This window comes from Zerene cesonia, chromosome Z (assembly GCF_012273895.1).
Source record: "Zerene cesonia ecotype Mississippi chromosome Z, Zerene_cesonia_1.1, whole genome shotgun sequence".
NCBI lineage: Eukaryota > Metazoa > Arthropoda > Insecta > Lepidoptera > Pieridae > Zerene > Zerene cesonia.
This window is the reverse complement of record NC_052122.1, coordinates 10,042,795-10,070,622: the sequence shown is the minus strand read 5'-3', so window position 1 is coordinate 10,070,622 and position 27,828 is coordinate 10,042,795. Positions and strand designations below refer to the sequence as shown.

The following is a 27,828-nucleotide window of genomic DNA, read 5'->3' as shown; positions in this document are numbered from 1 at the left end:
GATTCGAAATTCAAATGTAATATTTTTTTATAATTAAGTGTAACAGTATTTATGGCCAGACTAAGTATAAAAGAAAGTAGTGTTAGTTACACTTTTTATAACTCAAGAAGGGATTAACCGATGTGGTAGAAAATTGGTGAAGAGGTAGCTTAGAACTAGAAGACGGACATAGAATAGTTTTTATCCCGGAAATCCCACGGGAACGGGATCCATGCAAAACTAGCTTTCTTTCGGCTACGCGGGCAATGCCGAGGGCGAAAAGCTAGTAAGTTATATAGGTAGGTCTATATACATATACATATTCACATAAGACTCACATACAATATTATATATAAAAAAAGGAACCGTTTATTTGACTAAAACTTACTGTTAACTCATTTTAATTTGATTTTTTTATAAACAACAAACTAAATCCACGCTCCTTCTGAATCAATGTAATGGTCATAGACGCCCGACATTTACATATCTTCTAAAAGACAAATTGTGGTTTGTGGTATGATCTGGCGGCGTTGGGCTCTCATTCTTCAAATATTCTTCTGTTATCAAGCAAATCAAAATTAAATATGTTTTATGAAATCGTGTAAGTACACCAGCACCAAACGCAAGGGTGGATTCAGGATTTTTCGTTTATTGGATTTGTCATCACCTACTTGGATTAGAAAAATAACTGTTATAAACTTACAAAAGTTGTCTCCATGGACTTTACCATAAATTCTTGTAATAGGACATATTATATATAGTATAAACACAGGCGTAATTGTAGAAGTGGAGTATTATGGGTCCTAATGTTTAATGATCATATTGAGCTTTTCTAGTATCTATATTCATCACACTAATTCATCATAATATTATATTCTAGTAGTCTGTTAATTTTTTACCTTCCTCAATAGGCACAAAGTCAAGGGTTTATCACGTTCTGAAGAAAACCCTTACCTATTTCTAATATTATTGTTTCAAAACAAACACAATGCCTAAAATACAAAAAACACGATCTACATTCGGTACATTATGAATCCCATTGGCCGTCATTAAAAAAATAACAGCGGAAATGCTGCAGCTTAAAAACATAATGAAGACCCTCACTACAATATCAATCAGACGTAATTAACCAACTACGGATCCGAAGAAAGTTTTTGTTGTTACATTGTAAATGTTGACGGAGCACCCATTTAGGATTTCACGCGTCGAAAAACATGGCCAGTCATGTTCGACTCAGATTGGTAATATAGCCGTACCGATTAGATACGATTGTCGGAACATCCTTCCCACATTACTCTTCTATCGGCTAGGCTTGCTTACATATTATGATTAAAAAAAGTGTGAAATTGTCTTAAGTGGTGAGTGCCCACGAAACTCCCTTTTAAATTCGGGCTAATATAACGGTACGTTCTAAGTAAAGATAGGAGTGTAGATAAGTTAATAAGATTATTATTATACTTCATGGCAGGGTCGTGGACCTGTTAGGGACGGAATGTTTCTGAAACAGTATAAAAAAGGAGTGCTCCCCAGGGAGCAGTCACTCTGCTTTTGGGTCGGGTACGCGCGGGTTCCTTGGTTTTTTTAACTCATCGAGTGATTTTTTAATTAGTGCCATGTATCATCACAAAAATCAAATGGTGAGTTTTTTGTTTTGTCCGTGTGAATTTGTGTGATTATAGGCAGAAAATAGTGAAATATGTTTTTTTAATGTTTTAAAAATATTTATAAAAAACAAATTTATAAAATATCATAATCATGAAAGTGTAGTTACTTAAAATTCAACCAAATTCTCAAAGTGAATAGAAATATTAAAATCGTGGGTTTTATTTTTAATTTATGACCATAAAATAAAAATAAAATGGATATAATACATCTAATTATAAAAGTATGTCATACTCGTTAATGTTTATAGTTTTTTTTATAGTTATCCTAGTAATAATAAAAATAAATGTATAATATATTTCTAGAAATATTAAAACCCGAAACGTAATTTACTTTGAGCCGGATTTTTTAAAGTGCAAATTTAAATAATATTTTACAATCACAAGTTTAAAAATAATAAAATTATGTTAAACACATATAATTTATCTCAATCATAAGTAATATTTTTAAACTAAAATTTCCCATTAAAACTTTATTATAAAGTTGTTTAAATTTGACAATGACATTTCAAAATTTAATTAGAAACTATATTAAAGTTCTCACAGGCCTAATATTGTAGACAGTAAATTTAAATCTCCTGTTATTAATTCATTCGCCTCGCTTCGAACAAATTATTTTTTAATGTTCTCACATTCTTATGAGACTGAATATTGAAATTAAATTGCTTTTGAGCCATCAATGTGTGGTGGGAACTTTGATTAAAAGTATGGGCATTTCATATAAAAATAAATAGCTTATAAGTTAAACACAACTTCTAATAAAGAGGGCTTTCAAATCAATCTATAATATTTAAATTAATATTTTAAAGAGTAGGCCGTATGTTGTTATTTTCAAATATTGTTGAACTTTTAATTAAATTTTCTAATATTATTAAATAAAAGGAATTGTATAACGAATAATAATTAATGTAGTATATCTAAGTATTATTCTTTTATTAGCGCAGAATCGTTCATAAAAAATATATTTTGTTACTGTCCTATCGAGTTATTGAATTGTTATGTGTCTGTTTTATTTGCGACTATATATTTGGCATTGCGAAGTTAGTCCTTAGAAAGTTTTATTATTTATATGAACAATTTACACTTGATGACAATTACGACATTATTAAGTTTAAAATAAATCCGATGTCTCCATATATATAAATGAGCATGTTCCTTTTTTCCAAAATCTAATATATAAAATTCTCGTGTCACAGTTTTCATTGCCATACTCCTCCGAAACGGCTTGACCGATTTTGATGATATTTTTTGTGCTTATCCGGTATCTTTGAGAATCGGCCAACATCTATTTTTCATACCCCTAAATGATAAGAGTAAGGCAGAACTGCGTTTGCCGGGTGCAACTAGTAATAATATATACGCAAATGTATTCGGTTTCTTTCAGACGCTTCTACGTATACTTATGTATTAAATCGTATAATTATATTTATTAAATCAATTTTACATTATAATTACAATAGGTATATTATATTAGTTGATAAATATGCATTGGTAGGTAAAGTGAAATTTTTAATCGTTTCATTATTTGTAGTTATGTCAATCATTCGAATGTACGACAAAATACGATATTTTCCTTGTTTTTTCAAGTATCTGGAATGTGAACATTGAATATTTAAAATATTTAAATGTGATTTAATAAACGGGGGCAGAATTTCGCGAACAAACTTGTCATATAAATATGGTTCATTATATTACTTGAGATCAAACTGGTACAAGTTTTAATGTGAAAGGCAATCGAAGAACATATCTTCAATAACTCTATTGTAGAATACACAAGTAGGTACCTATTATATAAAATAAGACGAGTAGAAGATGAATAATTTGAGAATTAACTCTATCAATAAAATAGATATTTATTCACACAAGCACATCAGCACATTCTCACGGAGTTGTTTAGATTAGGTTACATTGAAGATATTTGATTTCACTATTAATTGCCTCTATAAAAACTTAAGTTCGAATAGCCAGCAATAAATTTTTATGTAAGTATGTTGCTGTACAGTATAGTGATGGTTGTTTCGAAACTTATAATTAATGCTTTAGTACATGATAGATACTAATTAAAAACTTATATAACGTATGTGTTTTTTTTCAATAACACGCTTTTTATGCTTAAACAGCTGCAACTTACGATTTTTAAAGGTAGTTTTCACATTTTTTTACACTTGCCGCTCGTCCGAGTTCTGCCCAAATTGACAAGCGATAAAAAATCGTCCATTAGATCCAGAGATTACCCCGATCAAATTTACAAATATATAGACTTATCTTTATAATATTGCTATCGACATATTTTTGATAAGCATTTAATGTTAAAGTTTTAATTATTAATTATTTTATAGTTGTTTTTTTTTATTAATAGATTATATATGCCTAACTTAAAAGGTTCCTAGGGGACCACCCATTACATTTCATTCGTCTTCATTCGAACCAACTGCTTTTTATACGATTCTATGAATTTATTATTGGGATAAATGTTTCAAAGCGTTGAATTATAACCTGAACCCTTTTGATCGCTTACTTCTGTAGTTATTACATCTATATGTTTATTTGAATCAAATTCAAGGGAATATTATATGATATAAAAGTAATATAGGACACAATTTCCTTACAATTCCTTAGGATAAACATACATGCGGGTTATGATTTAGAGCTTGCTGAAATAATCAGTATTCTCTGTGACTACGATAATTTATAAAATCTTATTCAAATCAACTTAATTCATAAATCCCTATGTTTATTCTATATTTGAATAATATGCCAATTGGGAGTATCATTTATGTGTTTATTTATAAAATACTACTAAGATAAGCCCAGCGAATAATAATGAAATTAATTATATCCTGTGACCTACCTTAATGAAATTATTATCTACACTATACTTCTATAATACAGTAGACCAGCAGCCCATCAGATATTTTATCTGTTCTTAAAACTGAACTCAAGAAGTATAAACCGTTTTGCACTATTGTTTCAGTACAAATATCCATTTCATATAGCTATCCAACATAAGTGATATTTGTTTTGTTTTGTCGATACGAAATGAAATACGAAAATGTATAAATATATTTTTTATTTTATTGCAGATCTGTGTATTGTTAAGTCTGGTGTTAATAGCGTCTTCAGAAGGCTTCTTCTTAAAGTGGGGCTCCGATGCAGGGTAAGAGTTATGATAATATTTCATATATGTTATGTTATAATAATCATATGAACTAAACTAAATGTTAACAGGAGATATCTACTGCAATTGTTATAAGCTCTGCGAATTTTGCGAAATTCTTATGTACCTTATTGATATTGTTTGCAAATGAACTGGTCTTTGTTTCAACTCTCTTATAAAAAAATATTACAACAGATGTATATGTATCATAAGTATAATAGGCAAGAGGAAAAATGTTGTATTCGTCTTTTTAAATATGGAACGTCAGCTGAGATCTGTTTTAATTTTGATTTTGCGTTACATATTGAACACATCGCCATATTTTGAAAACCAAATACATTTGTTACAGGAGCCAGCAGTCCCAAAAATGGATACAACCGATATCGCCGAACATGTCTCCCGCGTACAGATACCAGTACATATATCCCTACGAGTCTCGTAAAGTGTACCAAGCGCCTCAACAGCAGTACCAACAGCAGTACATGCAGCCAGATGTTCAGCTGCAGCAAACGATAGCCCCGATACCTATAAGCGTGCCGGCTGGAGCGAGCCTCACGCCTGTATCGTTGCAGCACGTACAATTAGTGCCCTGCATGTGCCCAGTCGCACCTGAAGAGGCTGAAAAACTGCAGGAGCAAGTGGGCCCGGGGCCGTACGTAGCACAGACATACACGCAAAACTATGCGGTACCGCAGCAGGTCGCAGTGGCTGATAATTCGAAGTCTACGACGAAACAATAAATTATTATTTGTAACGCATCGCTTGTAAATTGGTTTTACATGTTGTATTTGGTGAACTGTTTCAACAATTGTACATCAAACGTTTAGTACGAAAAATGTTGCACCGATATTCGTTTTCAATTTATATAACGTGCTTTGTCAGCGCGGACGGTGGGAATAAGAATAATAGTTTTAACAGTTTTAAATTACCCTTGACTAATTTGCAGCGAATGTGTTAAACCTTCCAATGATTTTTGTTCAATAATTTATTTCTCTATTTATAAATTTATATAAGACTGATAGGTTAGGGATGATTTTGTATTGTCAATAAATAAGTAAACGAATTTGCGTTTTATTTCTATTAAGTTACCCAAAAAGTACCCGAAACATTATTATTAAATTGATTATTATCATTTGTCTGTTGATGAATGTATGTTGTAACTTATAAGATAAGAATTAATAGATTAGTAAAACTGTTCAATTAAGTCCTTTTCGAAGAATTAGTTCTCGAAGAAATACATTGCCTCAAAATATTGTCAACGATCAAAATTTAAAAACGTTCTTTTCCTTTAGTGCATACAATTATATTTGGTAATAAAATTGAACGCCTCCTAACTGAACTGAAAATGAGAGTAGAAATTGTTAAAAATAGATAAATTGAAAACAACAAACATAATCGAGTGTTCTTTATTAGCTGCAATAGCTTTGTGGACTATTTCGATTTTTTTGGAAGCAGCGATCACACAAGATTGTAACCAAACATTAATATCCTTTATTATATATAATTACGCATAGTCCCTAGTGCCAGTAGAGAATGGGTCACGAGTCCATTTCACATGAAGGTAATATTGCTATAAAAATTATCTAGAACGCAACGAAAGTGCTGATGCAATAACGTTGTTCCGGACAATCTCAGGCACTCGTGCGAAGCGGGGAATAATAACTTGCTCTGACCAACTTCTTCATTCATAGATAGTAGATTAATATCTACTATCTATATCTATTAACATTAGAACCTTTTATGTTGTATGAACTTCTTCGATGTTCGATGTGTTGTGATTGAAGTTAAATATACTTTTCATTTGCAGTTTCAAGAAGTACTGTGTTATATTTCGCTTTTTAAATTATAACACAATATTTTCATAGCATTCATTCATTGTGTGATATTATATTGTTAATCTTGTGTAAAATCCACGTGTTGAATCATTTCTACATCAATTGTACAATAATCTTTTGGTCATCTATTGGCACGTGACGAAATACGGAATGTAAGATCGTTGATTGTTGTCTAATGACAACCCTTTATAAAATAATTTTATTTATCTCATTCCAATAACTGTACCTAAATTAGTAACAACGCAATCGTAATTTCATCGCTCTAGGTACACTAAGTGAAGTTAATTGGGTAATAATTTTCCTAAATATCAGAAGATTTTATCAGCTTCGTTCCTCCTTAAATTTTCTTTCAACAAAAGAGATTTTTGTATAGTGAAACCTCATTTCACATCTGAAGTGTCATCCAAGTGCCAAAAGATGGTATGCTATAATTTACTTCAGAAGAGTTATTTCGGGGTATAGATCAAAATATGTGGAGCAACAAGCGTACAACAGTAGACAGTGAAACGCTGCAAGATATAGTGCATCAAGTGCAACACCTTTGTATCCCGACAGACCTCAACGCCGCATTCCATACTAATAAATTATATGCTCTCAAGAAACTCAAGTTTCTTCTAGAACATTCCACAAAGCGTACTCTACGACGTTGCGATGTAAATGATCTTGTATATTCGTCTTTAAGTCTTCTATACTACTTCGGTATGCGCCTAAAAATGGACAAGGTGAAAGGCAAATTTTGTATCTACTCCACAAAAAAGCAGTTTACTACAATAGAAGAACTATTTCAACAAATTATGGAGTACTTGCACCCCGAATATGGCGAAATGTGTATCAAAACCACGCTCCGATTTTTCTCTGAAGTCTCTCTATGGACGTTTGAAAATTTCGTTAGTCAAATCCTTGAAGTGCTTTTGTACTACAATGGAGGGAAGATCACCCTATTCAATTTAATGCTGACCGACATTCATTGCGTCGTCTTCAGCGATTTAGTATCAGCGAGGCATAGAACTAGAGTCTTATACGAATTGTTAAAAAGCAGAAACTGGGTCATAGACAGTCAACATTTATTGCCGTTTGTGACGCGCTTTTTAAACTTTTTCACGAATAATACAAGTCATGAACGAAAAACTTATCAACATCTGAAAAGGGGTTTCGATGTGTGTTTGAGGCGGATTTTTGAAAGAGTTGAGAATAACCAACGATTGTCTATCATAACGACAATTTTGAACTGGTTTGCCATGGTAAAAATTGACAAGGATAATGTTTTACATCTGTCTTCCCTACTGGAATACGCTGCTCAGTTGTATCAAGTCGGTCGGTACAGAGACAGTTTTCGGCCTGGTTTCTTTCACCATGTCGTTACCAAATTGATCGGATCATCAGATGCATTGTATAGCTTTTGCGGTTGCCGAATATTGGCACGTTTTTTGGATAGGCAAAAGAATTACACTTATTTATTAGTGCCGACAATATATTACGAGCTCTCCCAGGTGAGTTAACATTTTCTGACATCCACCATGGAGGTCGGAAATGATAGCTGAGTATAATGTAAACATTTTTTTTGTCCAGGTTCCTTTGAAAGTTGGACACTATGATAGCAGCGACAAAGCGTTCATAAGAGAGCATCGAGAATTGTTCCATGATTATTTTGTTAAGGCTTTCGAGATGTACCACTTCAATCAGGCGAACGTGGAGGCTTTATATTTTGTGTTGTCATGTTTGGTGTTAGAAGTGCCTTGTGGATTGACGGCAGCCGCCGTCACATGCATGCTTATGTTTATTCAGGACTTTGCCATAACGACGAATAATATACCTCAGAAGTGTAGGTTTTGGTTGCATGCAGTTGTACTATCTATCATGTCCCTTATATGTTGGGTGCATAAGGCGCCGGATTTATACCGTTATGTGAACGAAATAGTATCTCGAAGGGCGAAAGAAGCACCTCAATTGAACCCGCCTCTGTTGAAAAATTATAAAGAAGAATCGCAACGTGTAAGTTGGAACAAAGATACGTTGTTCTTTGAGGATTGGGAACTCAGATACGGGCTGTGGAAACATTTTAGAAGTTCGCAGGTAATTGCATACAAGTAAAAGCTTTATACCGATCTCCTCGATATCGATAATTACCTAGTTTTTTTATATACGGTACATGTTTTTAACGCACTTTTTATTCCAAAACTTTTCTGTTGTAAAATATTACATAAATTACTTTAATGTTGGAAAGGGGAATTCGGGGAAAGATTTAAAATATCTTGACTTGCTTGTAAAAAAATATATTCCGAAGATGATGCTAACACTGCAGTCCACTATTGATTTTTTCATAATTAAATTATCATTAGAATATTTACTACTACGAATTTTTTTCAGAGACACAAGTTAAGCAAAATAAAACGACCGAGAGAAGAAAAAAGGCCAAGTATTGACTTGCATTAGGAAATGATATAGGAAATACGTATGTTTAAAAAATTACGTATTTATCATTTATATCAAAAGAGAATTGTTACAGTAATAATATGATATGCATTTTAATTTAGGTCTTAAAGTAAGCGTTAAGTTATTTTACATCCATAACTGAATAGATATCAACATCATCAAACCTCAAATCATATAGTAGGTATCTATACTGAATAAATTGTATCCGTTTTTTATCTTTCATTAAACACGAGTTTTAAATAATCCCAGTTTTTATATTTTATTTGAGAAATTTTGCGTTTGCTCACCCAGTGATATATTAAATATACCAAAACAATTGCCGATTACAGCATCACATTTAAGGTAATAGATAATATCGTTTTATACTTACTTGCACTTTTATAAATGGTATTATAATGATCGATTAGTACTCTAAGTGTACTGTGTGAATATTTATAAAAACTATGAGAGACGGCTTTCGAGACTGTTTATGTGCTATTTCTATTATAGGGCCAGGAGATATACGTTAGAACTGCCATATAACAAACATAAGCTATGTTATTTGCAAATAGTGGTCTTATCGCTCTCAAAATATCTCTTACAGATAATCACAAAATAAAAGAGCCGATGGAAAAGAGGAGTCCCTAAACTCTACGTAAATGATGGTTCAGTCTATACATACTATGATATTATTTCATACGATTGTACAATTTTATCAATGTGTTTAACGTATAAACTTGCGTAGAATAAGAAGCAAAGCATATGACTATATCAATTCGGTATAACCTCTAAACTAAAGCCCATAGTTCATTCGCTTAACGTATTTTTTATGAATTATAACGGCTTATTAAAAAGAACATGTAAAATGATATAACCCATGTCAATGTTAACGCAGACAGGTCCGTGGTAACGTTGGACATGTGTAAACGCATTGAACTATAAAAAGCTTAAATTCTCTTCCATAAATTCTTTGTATAACGAATGATATAATTATGAAAATGACGTAAGGATTCCGACCATACCTAATGAAATAAAAAAATAGGGTTTGGCAAGAAATAATATGTTAACTGGCAATTTCACTTTGCAATTATTTCCCATATTAGTCGATTTTAGGACTTTTGTAAGAAAATTTATACATGCTTCGGTATGTTTACGAGAAACATATGAATGATATAATAAAAGCAGTACGAAAAATTTATCTAATTATATTTAGTCATTCAAATTACCATTTCTGAATAAAATACAATATCAGCTACTACAATCTACTATTTCGTGGACACAAATAAATATCGCGTCATAAACAAAGGTCTAATAATCGCAAAAAGGTGAATTAATTTCACTCTCGTAAGCTAAATCGTTCATGTTTAAGCGATCTTTTATGTTTACGCCTCTAGATAAGCAACATTTCATTCAAATAGAAAAATCTTTGGAAATTCTTAATGCAACACTGATGTATTCCTACATGCCAGATGTTATTCAAATGAACTTAAGTAATAACACAATCCTATATTGTAACTTTTGGTAATCTAAATGTCACATATTAAATCTTTAAATTCTTGAAATATTTGTTTTTTTTTATATGTTTTTAAAGTAGTCTTTGCACTTTATGTAGTCAGAAGTATACAAATATTAATGTCATAATATACATTATAAGAATATGTTTAAATGTATACATGAATTCATAAACTTTTATATTATTTGAAATAAGGAGTATTATTATATCGTATTACGCTGATTTTTCAAAAACTAATACAACGCATCAGTTTATGACCGGACCGGTAGTAAATGTTATAACTATGATATGATGAATCAAAAGTTCTTCTATATAAAATCCAATTGAATAAATAAATATTTTAAGTTTGAGTTTGAGCATTCACAAAAAACAGACAAAAACGCATCTGTTTTTTGCAAGAGAAAATTCAATCGATTCAATCGAGAACAATCTACAGGATACAGCGCACGTCCTTCCTAAACTTATGCAATATATTTTCTTCTATTCGTTCGCATGTTCCCAGACAACAGTATATAAATTATTAACAACAGCATCAGCTTTCATTAATAGTTTGTGTGTAGCCGTGAACGTGCATTGCCAACCACATTACCACGTTTTTCTTTCACGAGTTTTCACTAGTTGCGAAATAAACAATACACATGGATTCTAGAACAGTGGTACGTGTGTTAATATTTTAGTTATATGTTCATTGCACTTATATGCATTGCAAATTTTTTATGAGCTATCTCTATTTAATATTTCGAAAATACTACTATAACCTAATTGTGTATTGAATGTTTTAGTCTTGCAATATTATAACATTAATTTTCAGTATCTCACTAAACGCTAGCGAGTATCCACATAAGACACTTCGAGATATCTCATCGCTATCGCTATCAAATCTGTCGAAATTCTTCATATATTTTTTCATCCAAATTCAAAAACAGGAGAGGGTTATCAATTTGACTGAATTGTTTTGTGTTTGTTACTTCATAACTTTTTATTGGGTGAAGAGATTTTTGTGTTGCTTTTATTAATTTGAAAGCTGGTGCCTCCCATGTGATCCTAATTGAATTTGGTGTATTTAATTTTTCGTTTTATAGCATTGAAATGCTTTATAAATGAGAAATTTTGAAAGAATAGAAAAAGAATTGATCACGAGGCGGGATTCGAACCCACGTTTTTTGCCAAACCGCTGTTACGCTTAAATTTATTCTTAATTAATTAAATTTTTTCTATTACATCAAAATTTCTCATGAATTTGGTGTAGCTCTGACAATTCGAAGGCTTTATATATTTTAATTTCATGAACTGTATGCTATATATATATAGCTATAGCTTTGGAAACATGTTTGGAAATAATTCATTTATTTAATCTTGTTTATAAATACTTTAAAATCATTACTAGTCATTTCATTATTATGCAGGTGCACAACATTATTACAAAATTTTACACCTACTTTAGTTTTGTATGCAAAACTTCTAGATAAAATTCTCCTAGAAAAATCCTTGATAAGTTCATCATAAAAGTAGGCATGTATCTTTAGGAGTTACTACCTGGCTGTTAATTTTTATATAGCAGGTGATTAATTGCAATTATCGTTTGACTATCTACCTATATAAAAAATGCATGATAAGATATGTAGGTATAAAGTACCTAAGTTTTTATTAACGATAGATGTTGAGGATTTTCGCAGAAATTTCTAATTAAATGGTAATGTAATAAATGCTTATCTACTTATAATATAATTATTGGTTACTTCTCTTTCAGTTACTCTTTTGTCTCGCTATGTTTTTGGCCATACTTGCAACGGCTGCAGCAGGGTGAGTTACAATATATTTACTTTTTCGTAATTAACTATTATTAAACAAATATTTGCAAATTGATTTATATTAAAATTAACGTTAATGTAGCTACGAAATATGTAGAACCGCAACAAAATAGCTAGACCTATTGATCTAGTCCATTAGTTTTTAGTTGTTAACCAAGAGTAATTTCTTAATGCATTTAAATATATCATATCTTATACCTTTAAACGAGCAATTCTTGTATATATATAATTGGAATCTCGGAATCGGCTAGAACGATTTTCATGAAATTTAGTATATTGGGGGTTTCGGGGGCGATAAATCGATCTAGCTAGGAATTTTTTTTTAGAAAATGTCATATTCGTGTTTTATTCGTGTTTTTTTTTCCTGACATCTATTGGTGAATAATAATACTATTTTGCTTCGTAGATAGCTGGACAACTGAAATAACACATAGGCACTTTTTATACCGATATTCCTACGGGATACGGACTTACGCGGTTTCAAACGCGGGTCACAGCTAGTAGATCAATAAAATATTTAACACTTAATAACAAGTGTCCAACCAAATTAATATGTCTGATTATTTTTTTTTCAAGAAAAGTCGAGGTATAGTTAGTTGCCTTTAATAAAATCAATTGTCTTTAATACCTTCAAATATACATACATCACACATCGAGTTTCCCAAGTGCATAAGATCTGTCTGATTTAAAAAGTTTCAAATACAATTTTCAAGAAATATTTATTTTCACTTATATTGTATATGCATAAAAATACTTTATTTAAAAGCTAAGCTAATAAATCACACCACACCACAGAACGAGTATACAACAAAAATTAAAAATTGAATCCCAGCTTTCTCCCCCAACGTCACATTAGCCGGCTATAAAACGTTACAAATATGATATCATACATTGTAATTCCACGCTCGTTATAATGAAATTATAGGCGTATATAAACAGTATCAGGAAAAGTGGCATGGTGTATACACGCAATATGTTGTTAACAAAACCGACAAATGGATCACTCGAGCGTTGAGGAAATGCGTGCTTTTCTATCTACTTGTTAAGCTGATTGTAAACTTTCATTTTTGTTTCATTGAATTGTATTATGCAATTGTATTTACATGTACAAATGAATATGTATGTTCCGTTGTTTGAGACGTATGTATAGGAGGTGTACCTACCTACATTGACATTTTCATTCTTAAAAGTGAAGTAACATTACATTGACTGTTCAATTTGGAGCATAACTATTACATTTATTATCGTTACTAGCTGTGACCCGCGGTTGAAACCGCGTAAGCGTGCTGCGTAACCGTATCCCGTAGGAATATCGGTATAAAAAGTGCCTATGTGTTATTTCAGTTGTCCAGCTATCTACGAAGCAAAATAGTATTATTATTCACCAATAGATGTCAGGAAAAAAAAAACACGAATAAAACACGAATATGACATTTTCTAAAAAAATTCCTAGCTAGATCGATTTATCGCCCTCGAAAACCCCTATATACTAAATTTCATGAAAATCGTTGGAGCCGATACCGAGATCCCAATTATATATATATATATATATATATATATATATATATATATATATATATATATATATATATATATATATATATATATACAAGAATTGCTCGTTTAAAGGTATAAGATACTCCAATTTAAGACGGTACTGCCGACGTACGTAATAACGCGTTTGATTGAAATATTCTTGATCATCTCAAATCTTGCCCTACTTATTATTTTTTTATTCATGCATTATATTGAGCCATACATCTCAAAGCACAACTGCACACGTATCAATTAATAAAAAATCCTCCATTTGTAACTCAACAGCCGCACCAAGAAGGTGGTGATCCACGTGCCCTACAAAGTGAAGAAGATCAAGCACACGCACACAGTATACAAGACGATTCATCACCACCACAAGCACCACGACCTCTACGACCACGGGCTCGCTCTGCCAACTGAGGAGCACGAACACTTCCATCATGTGCTTCTGGATGAACCAACGGGTCACGCTCAGCCACTGCCCTCCATGGGCTTCCCGGAGTACTTGCCTGATGTCCCGATGGATGAAACAGAACTGTCGGAATACGAGGACTTGCCAATACCCACGCGGCATGTGTTTTATAAGAGAGAAAAATGTAAGTATATTGAGATGTATGCTAGTAATGAAAAGAAGATGAACACCAATCATCATCATCATTAACAGCCCATATATGTTCCCACTGCAGGAACTCGGGCCCTCTATGAGGGTTCAGGCCTTAATCCACAAAGCTGGCTTAGTGCGGGTGGACTATATCACATGTCGTCAATTTATATATTGTGACATGCCGGTTTCTTCGAAATATTTTCCTTCACCGTTTCGAGCAATAAATTGTTACGTGGATCACGTGCAAATACATTGAAATATCTACTTATTTGCACTCGGCCGGCATAGAACTCTCGACTTAAACATCAATACATTGAGCTTATTTCTCTTAAATCAGATCAAAAGGATCGTGTGATTGATGTTAACGGATTACTATAACAGGGGCATTAGAAAAATGTTAGAAATTGGGACATAGTTAGAGATATTCTAATCTGAGAGCATCCTCAGATCCCATTTTGGTTAATCGAATTCCACGTCGTCGGTTCGACATCTACGAGCACCAGAATGTTTGACGGATGTCACATAAATAGTAATTTGGTGTAACCCCGTGCGAGTTTTATTTACAATGCGATACTGAATTTTGAATAAAAGTTGATAATAAGGTGGCTATAGTGTTGGTCATAAGACATTTTAGGGTCAACTAAATAAAAACGTTTTGTCTTTAATGACTTACGTAAATTTCAATCAAGAGAAAAACGTAATCACTTTTACTAAAATTAACGTTATACAATGAATTATTTAAGACACAATAACTTTAGCTGTTCTTTATTAGAAACAATAACATATTATTTTACTTTTCAGAAATCATCTAACATCGGGCCTGTAAACTAATATAGACCGTGTAGACCGAGGAATCCCACTTTTCATCCGTGACATATCCCATTAACTAATTTTGATCATAACCATAAAATAATCTCATTGAGGCATGTAATGCATAGAATATATTCGTAATTATACCAAAAAATATTGTACAAAATATAATTAAGATAACTTAAAATGAACGAGACTTAAAACCATATATTAATAACCAAAGACTGATGTTATCATTTGATTGATTTCAACTTTAAATCTTAATGTTTATCTATTTATTTTACTACTAACATTACAATATGTTATTTTAAGAATATAGTACTCTTACTATTAAGGTTTCATTTGTATTTTTATTATTACTGTAGTTATTAAATAATACAATAGTCCATATTTATTATGATCTTATATCTGTTATAGATTTTGCTATTATTAGATTATAATTTAATTTAATTAAATAATACATGGTAGAGAAGGGCGTTTTTTATTCCTGTACTCCCATCCTACTAATATTATAAATGCGAAAGTTTGTAAGGATGTGTGTGTTTTTGTTGCTCTTTCACGCAAAAGCTACTGAACCGATTGCAATGAAATGGTACGTAGACAGCTGGACAACTGGAATAACATATAGGCAACTTTTTATCCCGATATTCCTACGGGGTGAACTTACGCGGGTGAAGCCGCGGGGCGCAGCTAGTATTTTTATAATTACTCAAATTTATTAAGTACTGGAAAGCTTCAAGCTGAGAAACCTAAGGACACTCAAGTAAATCTCATTCATAAATAGGTAAATACTCCCGAATAATGTACTATTTTTAACTACGTATTTATATAATGGCAATTCTTTACAATAAAGCCAACCAACGGACGGAGGAGAGATATCACTTTGAATTCTACAAATATTCTAATACCAAAGGGAACAAATAACAATAATTTCCTACCGAACACATCAAGGAATACGTCAATCGGTTGAAAACCCACGCATTTATCGAGTAACAAATCCAAAGAAATACAGTCTAGCTGAGAACCTCGTTCGTTTTCGACAGCATCGGTTAATAATAGTATAGCAGTGATGATGACGTTATCTTTCATTAAAATTATCCTTCTAATGTGTGTAAGTATTACAAATAGTTCAAAAATTATATTCGCATAACTTCATATTATATTAGAAACAAAAAGGTTCGACGACATGTGACATCTGCCAACCCGCACTCGGCCAGCGTGGTGGATAATGAACCCTCATAGGAAGCCTGCGTTCCAGCATTGGGAACATGTATGGGCTGATGATGAACTTCATATTATATTTTCTTATCCGAATAATTACAAATACCACATCTACGATTTATAAAACTTAATCATATAGTAATAACAAATACAAATGATTCAAATGCATCGTATCAATAAATATACATAATAGGACGTCCTAAAACTAATGACTAGTATGTGGTATTTATGGAAGCATCGCGGTACAGCCAGCGACGTTGTCTGTTGAATTCAATTAATTTGTGGTTTTAAATATTTCTATTAATAAACTATTGTATGTATTATGACGCGTTAAAATATTCCATTCATACTAAAATAACGATTAACCGGCATATATCGTACTAACATAAATTGTATAATTTTTAGTTTTATTTATGATGTGAAAAGTTAACGAAGAGCACTTCTATTGCTGACCGTATCAGGATAGTTTATAAGGCCTTTTATCTCATCGATTTGTGTCTTTTTTATTAAACTTTGATTTTAATTGTCTTACTAATAATACCGTTGCGCTGTAATAGGTAAACGCCTACGTGGAATATAATACAGTTATAAATTTTAAAACACCGGTATTTTTATTTTTTATTAGTTCTTAGCTTAATAATAGTTTTGACTATGATTTATTCGATATAAAAAAGCTATATTAAAACTTTGTATTTTTTATTATATTCAATCTTACTTCTGGTATTGAATTTAGGAGGAATTTTTTACGGTTTTTATTATACTTGATCTAACAACAATTGCAGAAAGTAGTGTATTATATACATAACTACTACATATAGTGTTTAGCTGGAATCGATCTTCAAATAGATGAGATATGAGAGAGAGATGAATAGATTTTACTATTAATCTCAATTTATTATTCCCTTTTGGTCGTCTATTTGTGTTTTTGAAGTCAGATAAATTTTCTCTTTTAAAAAATATTCTATCCTTTTTAGTTAATAACAAGTTTCGATTAAATTTAATGTACGTAGGAAACAATAACTCTCCTATTTTTTGATGAGTAGTTCTCTCTATGGAAATTGATCCCGTTCGCTTTAGCCATGCCACAATCTAATATATGAAATTCTCGTGTCACAGTTTTCGTTGCCATACTCTTTCGAAACGGCTTGACCGATTTTGATGAAATTTTTTGTGCTTATCCGGTATCTATGAGAATCGGCCGACATCTATTTTTCATACCCCTAAATAATAAGAGCAAGGCAGAACAGCGTTTGCCGGGTGCAGCTAGTTTACTATACTTTTTATATTATAGTTATAAAATGTATAAATACAAAATAGTCAAGCTATGTCTTTGAAACACAGAAACAAAATAATAATCTCACGATTACTATAAGTTATAAATAAATTTAAATATAATTTGAAATATTAAAACAAAGACGATATACCTACTCTATTAGGTATGATATAAAATTTCAGTAATATTGTCACAGTCTTAATCTATATTTCAACATCTATTGCCAACTTAGGTTAAGCATTTCCGATTCAATTAATCGGTATTATATAATATTTGCTTCCATTTAGTTGTCTGTAAGTTTAGCGAACGTTTATCTAAACAAATCACCCATTGGAATTCGTTATAATTACCAGCGAAAAAGGGTTTCATAAAATATGCAATTGGGCGATATAATGAGTATTATTTATATGGTTACTTTGAAAATAATTTATTTAATGACAGACAATTTCCATGACACGGTTTCATGAAAAATACAAAAAGTTATAAATAAAGAAATGATTTTTTTCTGCAACAGTATACAAATTATTCGATCAACGACACATTCAATTAGTTTTCAAAGTTAATATACGAAGGAATACAGTACAAATTTATAAAAAAAAAAATAAAAAGCACCAACTACGCGGGCGAACTAAAGCTTGCCTATCAACTAAATTATATGGACAAATATAGTTATATTTGAAAAGGCTACTTGAATAAAACCGTTGCGTATCAATGTGAAACCATTCTCACGAATAAGTTACGTATTAACAAAAAAAATTAAAAAAATCCATGGAAAATGCTTTCAAAGTAGCAAGTCCACTAACAATACTAGGAAATAAGTGTCCCATTAACCGAAAAACGATTACATCGATGACGGAACCGATCACATCTACGCAAAAGCAATCTAATAACTGTAACATGCAACAGTTACGGCATCCGTCGTGAAGCCTAATCGAATAGGTTGTTTTGGTGCGCCGATAAAATACTATTTCAAATAGTAACAAAAAACCACATCTCGATTTATTTCCTCGTCGGAAATCGAGTCCTATGTTATAAGAAATTAGAGCGGAAACGTCGCGTTCTGCGAGCGTGCCCCGCTGCCGATAATTGTGGTCTTTTTGTTGACATTACAGGTTTATTTAAGTGAAATTAGATTCATCTCACCGTATTCCGCTGTCAATCTGTGGCTGAGCACCGTGGAAGTTCGATGGTTCTGGACGAAGTGTGAATAAAATGTGAATGTTGCTTACGAGTGTCGAATGCATTGAGTGCTTACCATGGATCTGTTGAGATACTTGTCCGTGCTTGTGATTTGTTTTGTGGATAGCCATGCCGGTGGACATGGGGGCAAACACCAGTAAGGCTGTTGATACATATACCGATTTGACATGCATATTTATTTTTGTGTGTATATATCTTTTATAAGCGAAGCGAATTTTATTGTTGTATTTAGAAATGTATGCCAGCAATTTCTCATAATCATAGTGTTATACAATGTTGCGAATTTTATTATATCAAAATGTTCTAAATCTTATTTACTAAAGTATTTTATGGTAAATATTTTATTTATTATAATTTTTTCAGTGTCAATTTGAAGATACATCTCCCCGAGTTTATACATCATGACCATCATAAGAAGGTGATCACTATTCATCATCATCATCACAAACCGAAGAAGGAACATCACCACCACCATCACCACCACAAACCACACATACCGCATGGTCATCATTATCATCACCACCACAAGAAAACTTCCACCCATTCAGTATCAAAAGGACATTCTAATCATCACGGCCACCACGGACATGGTCACAGCCATCATGGTCATGGCCATCATGGTCACCACGGTCACCACGGACACGGGCATGAGCACAAGCATCACGATACACCAATAACTTACGATCCACCAGCAGTTAACTACGAACCTCCAACAGTTAACTACGAGCCGCCTGTAGTAAACTACGAACCTCCAAGCTACGATTACACACCTCCGTCTTTTAATCACAACGTTGGTTCTTATTCACCCCCAGTATCAAGCATTCCTCGAACACCACATGTACATGGTGTAGTGCATACAGTAAAGCAGGTTAAAGTGTTCGATTCACTTCCGAACGCTTTGCCTGGAGCAACCAATTCAGGTGGACATAGTTACCAAGTCACAGAAGAGGGAAACGAGGATGATGACGTTTTCACCTCAGTAAATGCTGCATCACAAGCGTTTCCCGGAACGTATGGCTTTGTTAAAAGTGCAGCAGAGCAAAACGATCCATTCTCCGCGGTAGCTCAACAAAGCTCCCAAACAAATGATCACAATCCATTTGCGAATGCTATCCAACCGACTTCATACGCTAATTTAGAGACATTCACTGGATCAGATCAAAATGAACCGTTTCCTTCGCATTCTGTTGAAAGCGATTTGCCTACGCAATTCTCAAGTTCAGGCCACGGAGATACAGGCTTGTCCGCTTTTGATGAATCAGATGGTAATTTGATTGGTGGAGACATCGGCAGTCGAGCATTGTTGTCTACTTCTGGTGGATTTAGTGAAGATACCCCAGTCACATTCTCAAGACAAGCTGGTATTCATGAAACGATTAATACGGAAGGTATTCAAACCGTCGAATATTAAATACGTATACTAAAAAGATTTAAGTGTTAATTTTATATTAAAGGAAACCTAATATTTATTGTAAGTGTTGGTAGATTTATAGGACACTAAAACTATAACATGTAACTAGAAATTAAGGTAGATTTTAAATTTTATTGTTAAAATGTATTGCTGCCAAATTATTAAAACTATGTTATATTCTGTTTTCGTGTTTCTTTATGACCTGTATTCTTAATTAACTTATGAAATTGTCTAATTAACAACCTATATGAAGTAACTTTTGATAAATCTTTTACATTCATATTATCTACGCTAATATTATAAAGGGGAAACTTTTATTTATGTATTTTTGTATGTTTGTAACGTTCACGCAAAAACTGCTGGACCGATTTAAAAAATTCCTACGCCATTAGCAAGCTACATGTGACATAGGCTATATTTGTATCACGGGCGAAGCCGGGGTCAACAGCTAGTAAAAGATAATGTAACAATCAAAAATACCACACTCAATATAAATATTGAAGTAGATCATATTCGGCTTCCAAACCCCTTTTTGAAATGGAACAACTATAGTAGTTTCAATTAAAAATCTCCTTCAAAGAATAAATCAAATGTGAGACAATGGTAGAACAATAATAACTGTATGTAAAGTCGTGACCAAACCACTTATATCATGAGCCTACAATATACACCCAAAAAAGTCTACCAAAATAAATTCTTCACGCTCCACTTACAAATGTTCAAACAGTTGTGCAACAGAGCTGTAACGTAACAATGGTGATAGGTAAATGATGCAATTATAGTCACTTTTATTTATACCAAGGAAGTAATGGGAATTACCTATTATATAGATATGAAAGGGCTCTCTGACAAGGGAACTTTTTTACTATTTAATATCGAGTATTACGATAGAGCGCTACCAGTATTATTGCGGATGTTTTTAGTTATTATTACTAACGATGTTGTAATCAGTGCAGTTATAAGATGAAGGGCATAAATGAGAAGTCGAGTAGAAATATACGCGACGCGAAAAAATAAAAAACAATTAAATTATCAGCTTTTGTGGAGAAGGCCCAGAGTACCTACACTTTCATGCCTTAAACTTCACAGTACATTGCATTTGCATTTAATTCCTTCTTGTGTACTCTTTTGTACAAAAATAACTAAAACTATAGACAGTCCCAGAGTTATCTCACATAATTCTCGATCCGTTGGCTTTTCCGGAACAAAAATCTATGTCCTTTCTCGGGTCTTAATCTGTCTCTAAATTAAATTGAATCCAAATTGATTCAATAGTTTAGGCGTGAAGAAGGGATACAGATATAGTTACTTGCATTTATATTATGTATGTTTTTGTTTACAATAATACTTTATTATACACAATAATGAAATAATGTTGATACTGATATTGTATTACAGATGTAAAATAGCACAAAAGGTTAAAATGTGAAACGTTATAAACAATGACTAAGTACCTACACTTGATGCAAAAAGGTTTGTCAACGTTTGTTCCAAAAACTTTCCATTTCTTTTTTTTGTAATATAAGAATACTAGGGGTGACACGGTAAATTAAACACTATAGTGCAACGATATTAGAAATAATCGTACAACATAGTCATTTCTCTTATATTCCATTATGATTTAGTAGTGTCTTATGTTTTAGGATCGCCTTAGATTTTTCTAAATGCACTGGTGCGTTGATAAAACAACTTTTTTTTTCATTTGAGAGATATCTATCTCTAATTAAAACATAATATCGGCTCGGGTTATTAAAAAAAAACAATAAATACTCACAGATATTATTTACTTCTAAAATTCTGTTAAAGGAGACATCTATTAACATCAATAGAATTTTTTCAACAGATAAATATTTTGACTATTTTTTCTAATAGAATATAATATATCATTCAAGAACATTTATTTTAAATTATCTTAAAGCTGCGATTCGTCCATAAAATACAAATTGTACCACTGTATTGTACCTCCCGAGAAAACAATTTTCTCAAACACTTTGTACCATTGTATTTTATGGTAACGATATCCGTATACAATTATATATTTGTGCGATTAGCTTGAAACACATATCTATTTAATTAATAACAATATCTCTAAGATAAATAAATAAAATATACAGTTTTATTTATTTATTTTATTGGTTATTTTTATATTTATTTATATTAAATCTACGAATAAACCTATTGCTCCAAATACTAGAAAAATCAATTCCTTTAACAGTCATATTTCAGTTGTTAATTATTATAAAACTATAAAACAATAAAGCAAAGGGGCACCCAAATACAATATTAAAAAAATCATTCTTTTTGATTACAAACTTTTATCTTCTATAACGAATGATTTTTGTTGATTGACAAAACTTAGTCGAGAATTTATTTTTATTTAAAACCTGTCTTTAAAAGGTTACAACAAATGCGATATTGTATTTGGGAGATTACTATTGTCAGATATAAACAGAAGAGAAAATGTTTTCCAAAAATTAGTGCCACATCCTTTGACTTATTGTTTTTTATATTATTTTTTTATATATATTATATTATAATTTAGGCATTGATATAATTTGCATATTTTTTTTTATAAAGGACAAAGATGAACGAAGAACACCTAATGTGTTTCTGTTTTTACTTTCTCATTATTCATTTCAAATATTGTCCGTGTGATTTTGATACTTGCATATACGTGCCAAAAATATATTTGGAGGGTTTTGCAAACCAGTAATTTATATCAGAAAAATATTGTTTTGTGTGACGGACAAAATTTGAGCACATAGACGGAAACATTTTCTAAGTAAATATTTTATATTTTATCTATTTCACAACAGTCTTAAAGTTAACAAGTTATTCATACAGACAGGTATGTAAATACATTTAATCACAGATAACATCCATATGTAAATAGACATACAAGGTTACACATATAATATAGGAAGTATTGAGGACTCGTTTCATGTTATACATCAGAAAAAACATTGCTTTTGATAATTAAGTTTAGGGTATTCAAAATTAATCACAACATTGAGTAATTAAATAATTACGAATTTGAACACAATTTCACTATTAAAATAATTAACAAAAACAATCGAAAAAGTTTTGAAACGAAGCCGTTCAATCTCACTATCTTAAATTTATCTTTTGATCTAAAGATCTAAATGCTAAAAGTATAAATTTTACAAAGAGTACAAGAAATTTATACAAGTAAAAACAAGTGACAAATTCGTTTAAAAAGATATATCACATTAGATTTACAACAATGATTTGCCATGATATTTTATGGGACGCTTCACCCAAGCCGAGGTCTATAAACCCTTTCATAATGGCGGAAATATTAGCTTGTCTTAAAATATCATGACACTATAATATTATTCAAAAATCCAAATCAAGTAAATTGTATAGGTTTACAAAGGTAGGTATCATTGAATTTAACAACTGATCATTCTACAATATATTTGAGATTGATACAAATTAAAATCAGTCACAAAAGGGGATTGAAAAATTTCGATATCTTTGTTAAGCCTTGAAATAAGATACAATTATAAAATCAGTCAATAGGGATGATAAAGACATCTAACACTTAACCACGGTAACAACAAAATCGAAATTGTTTATAATGAATATAGAACATTCAGAACTATTTAATAAATCTTAAAGTGTCCATTATTTCACTGGTCACTGGTGACAACTGCATCGGTGCGTCAAGTGCTTTTAAAGTGATGCGTTCTAAAAGTAATTATGGAAAAGTCCTGTGACTTTTCACATGTAAACGCGAGGAACGGCCGCGGAGGCCGTTGAGCACTTGACGATGTGTGTAATGGTATGAATTATCCGAATTTAAATCAGCCATGTCCACTTGAATTTAGTGGAATTCATTCGGATATACTGGACCATGTACAATTGAATTCAGAGAGATTCAAACTCATATTTTGAGCGATGCTCGCTATTTCAATGGCATTTCTATAAATCTATCGACGTCCCTATTTATTCATTGTAAATGCACAGTTCAATTGGGATAAATGCAGTAATTAATACCAATTGATCAATTGTATTCCGTCCGATTCATTACGATTCAGAAGAGAATTTAGGAGAAGACTGGTCTTCGATATAAGTTAGGCATTGGAGCAGTCCATTCTGATATAAACCGGGCATTGATAGTAGGATATTTGGTAATATTTGTCAATGGATAGTTTGAGGTATCTGGTGAGGTTCCATGCTATTGGAACTGGTATTCTTTGGCGCCTTAATATCCGTGTTCACTGTACTCATCTCCGGAGGTCAGGGCGTACCCTCCGTGGTCACCACCTTCGAAGCTCACTGGACTGTCGTGACTGTGACTTTCTTCGGCTGCGTGCCACCCGTGACCTAGGTACAATAGAATATTTACATAAATCTGATCTCAAATACTTACAATTTCTTGGTGCATCTTTGCAAAGTGTCAATGTGAGGAAATAGCAATCATATTATTATCCAATATTTGGGAAATAAATGCCCAAATAAAACTAAGTATGATGCATGTGCACTTTCGCTACATTAGTTTAAAGTGAACGAGGCACTTTGTGAACCGATTGTCGGTTTAGATATTAATTCTTATAAAAAATAAATTGCTAAAACATATGGTGTGGCTAAACATATGGTTGATAATTACCTCCGCCGAAATGTGGTGCCGCCTTAGGCTGGCCGTAAGTGTACCCAAGGACTTCATAATGATCGTCGCCGCCTCCCCCGCTCTTGTGGTGGATGTGCTTGACAATCGTATGTTTGTGGTGGTGGTGCTTCACGAACAAGGGTACGTGAATGATGACCTTCTTGTGGCCGCCGTGACCGCCCGCCGTTATCAGCGTTGTCATGGCAACCACGCAGGCTATCAGCAGCTGTAAAGATGTTTGGGCTAGAGTGTTTTATTTTTGAAATATAGCGGATGTTGGTTAGTTAAATAATCGGCAGAATGTTTGATCATGTGATATTTTTTGTTGTCTATTTGTTTTTCTTTTTTTCGAACTGTTATACTGTATATACTGAAAATTTTTCTAGATATAAATAAATAACAAATTAATGCACATAAAAATATATATGACAGTAGTTCTACTTCATATAAAAAATCTGCACATTTATTGCATAATATAACAAACGCTCAATCACTGTACCGCCGTTGAAATCTTTTCTTTGTGAATGTTAAATGTTTAATAAAATAAGGTCTCAAGTTGAAATCAACTCACGTTCATTTATGTATGTCATAATTTTCAACATACTAAAATATATAAAATACATTTCTTTTCATTATTGATTTCTCCAGCCCGAATTGCTTAAAATTTCTAGTGGTTAAGACCGCCTACATAGTATGAAGCAAAGTCGCTTCTCGCGTCTGTCCCTATGTATGTATGATTAGATCTTTAAAACTTCTCAAATGATTTTACGATCTGTTAATAGATGGAGTATTAAAGAGGAAGGTTTATATGCATAATAACATCTATTAAACTACACCGAAATTAATGCGTGCGAAGCCCATAACAACGTAGTCTATAAGATATATTTCGAAACCTCTTTCAATCTCGTATAAAATCGTTAAACACACGAGATAAGCGATTGTCACATAAAATCCAATAATTACACAATGCTTCCTCGGTTCAAGCGCTTTCTATTAAAGGAAAAAACTATGTTTTGCCTCTCACTTCGTTCCTTTGCTTTATTTTCATAGCAAGAGTTTCGTAATAACAGTCGACCGTTCAGTAGACTTACTTCCGGACCCATATCTCGATTGCTGATTGTGATATACATGTGTTATATACAGCATACTATATATAATTCTGTTTGTGGTTACTATTAACTATTAAGGTATTTTCACGATTTTATAGATTGTACTCTTGGTAATTCCTACTAATATCATGAATGCGAATGTTACTCTGTCTGTCTTTTCACACCTAAATCACTAAATCGATTAGGATAAAAGGTGCTAGATTAAAAGAATGAAAGAGATGTTTTGAGATCACAGATAGGTCAAAGGAAATCGCACGGGAACGGTAACAATGCCAGTTTTCCTTTGATTATGCAGGCGAATCCGCGGTCAGAAAGCAGTGCTACGTGATTCACGAATCGGCATTACTACTTGTCGCAAACGTATGATATACATAGAAAAGATTGAAAGATTCATTTTAAGAATTGAATAGAAGTTAAATCGACGGAAAATAATCGTAATAAAAACTGAACTTCGCCCTATATAAATAAATCTTTGTTCATAATATTGTTTAATATAATATCATAATGTATTTAACCATTTTCTTTGAATTCAACAAAGATGTAAAAAATATGTCATATAAAATAAAAAAGAACAATTTAACTATGATTCTGAAATTCAATACATGAAAGTACAGTTCAATACATGTTAAAGGCACATGTATTTACACGCTACGATATCGGATCGCTCGCACGACACTCGATCAGATAATGAGATCAAATAACGCTTACAATGAAACGCTACCTATAAAATACTAATTCAACTCTTCGATAGTCCCAGAGTAAAGCCAAACTAGACTATAACATGTTTTATATTTAAATTGTAGTATTTATACGAGGAGATATATAAGTTAGAATTCGCATTCGGATGGATCGCAATCTATTAAGATTTATATTTTGCATAAGGCCGTTAAAATAATTTACACTTTTAAAATCCCATAATACTGTCGTGTAAGATATCACTGCACAATATAACAAATTACAGTCATGACAGTTATAAATATAACCGAAATTTAATTTTATTTAATTTAGAATAATCCTAGTATGTATTATTTTATGTTCAATAAGCATTGTGCAGAATAATTTCACATACTAAATCATCACTATTGTAATTTATTATTGATATAATACATTTCAATGTAACGTAATATTTTTTACACCAATATCACTAAATATTAAAGTTAAAAAGTATTACAATTTACTGTTCATTTTGAAATTTTTAAAACAATAAATAATATATACGAAAAACCTTAACACATTATTGAGGACCGATAAAATTCATAGTTCACTGTAGCTATCACAAAGAATAAAGGAATAAAGCAATGCAAAAACAAAAGCTGTTGAAAAAACACAAAATGTTTATGAATACGCCAGGCAGATAACGCACGCAAATTACTATAAACGCAGAAGCTCACTCACCAGGTATTTGCTGGACATGATGAGGAGCGGAACAAGACCAAACGGTAGTACAGTTAGACAGAATGTGATAAAGAAATTTTAACATTACTTCCTTTTATATTGCAACGTGCTCGCGTTTCGCGAGAGTGCTTCTCGTCGACAGTCTTATCTGCGCTAAACAATAGAAATACACGAAAATCTATCTTATAATGAATGCAAAAAACTCAAAATTCCGTATCGGAAACGTCCGATCAATTCTTCATTTAAACCAAAAATGCCGTTCAAAAGA

The 27,828-nt window shown here is 32.0% G+C and overlaps 5 protein-coding genes across 5 annotated transcripts; 4 read left to right on the top strand and 1 right to left on the bottom strand.

Moving 5' to 3' along the window:
- The first annotated feature begins 1,366 nt into the window (after positions 1-1,366).
- LOC119835600 lies at positions 1,367-5,857 on the top strand. The gene is made up of 3 exons (XM_038360522.1): positions 1,367-1,616; positions 4,724-4,797; positions 5,147-5,857. Exons 1-3 carry the CDS (start codon positions 1,593-1,595, stop codon positions 5,535-5,537), a joined length of 489 nt encoding a protein of 162 aa, XP_038216450.1. The 5' UTR covers positions 1,367-1,592; the 3' UTR covers positions 5,538-5,857.
- Positions 5,858-7,102: 1,245 nt separating this feature from the next.
- LOC119835816 lies at positions 7,103-9,065 on the top strand. The gene is made up of 3 exons (XM_038360829.1): positions 7,103-8,122; positions 8,202-8,705; positions 9,000-9,065. Exons 1-3 carry the CDS (start codon positions 7,103-7,105, stop codon positions 9,063-9,065), a joined length of 1,590 nt encoding a protein of 529 aa, XP_038216757.1.
- Positions 9,066-11,077: 2,012 nt separating this feature from the next.
- LOC119835737 lies at positions 11,078-15,542 on the top strand. The gene is made up of 4 exons (XM_038360719.1): positions 11,078-11,213; positions 12,308-12,360; positions 14,190-14,500; positions 15,310-15,542. Coding segments are annotated over exons 1-4 (384 nt in total). The 5' UTR covers positions 11,078-11,195; the 3' UTR covers positions 15,312-15,542.
- A 3,417-nt stretch (positions 15,543-18,959) lies between these two features.
- LOC119835549 (midnolin homolog) lies at positions 18,960-20,589 on the top strand. The gene is made up of 2 exons (XM_038360453.1): positions 18,960-19,148; positions 19,376-20,589. The coding sequence occupies exons 1-2, from the start codon at positions 19,069-19,071 to the stop codon at positions 20,421-20,423; spliced, it is 1,128 nt and encodes a 375-aa protein (XP_038216381.1). The 5' UTR covers positions 18,960-19,068; the 3' UTR covers positions 20,424-20,589.
- A 1,601-nt stretch (positions 20,590-22,190) lies between these two features.
- On the bottom strand, positions 22,191-27,623 carry LOC119835678. Its single transcript, XM_038360647.1, has 3 exons — positions 27,561-27,623; positions 25,057-25,282; positions 22,191-24,773 (listed from the first exon to the last, which is right to left on the bottom strand). The coding sequence occupies exons 1-3, from the start codon at positions 27,576-27,578 to the stop codon at positions 24,652-24,654; spliced, it is 366 nt and encodes a 121-aa protein (XP_038216575.1). The 5' UTR covers positions 27,579-27,623; the 3' UTR covers positions 22,191-24,651.
- Between the last annotated feature and the right edge of the window lie 205 nt (positions 27,624-27,828).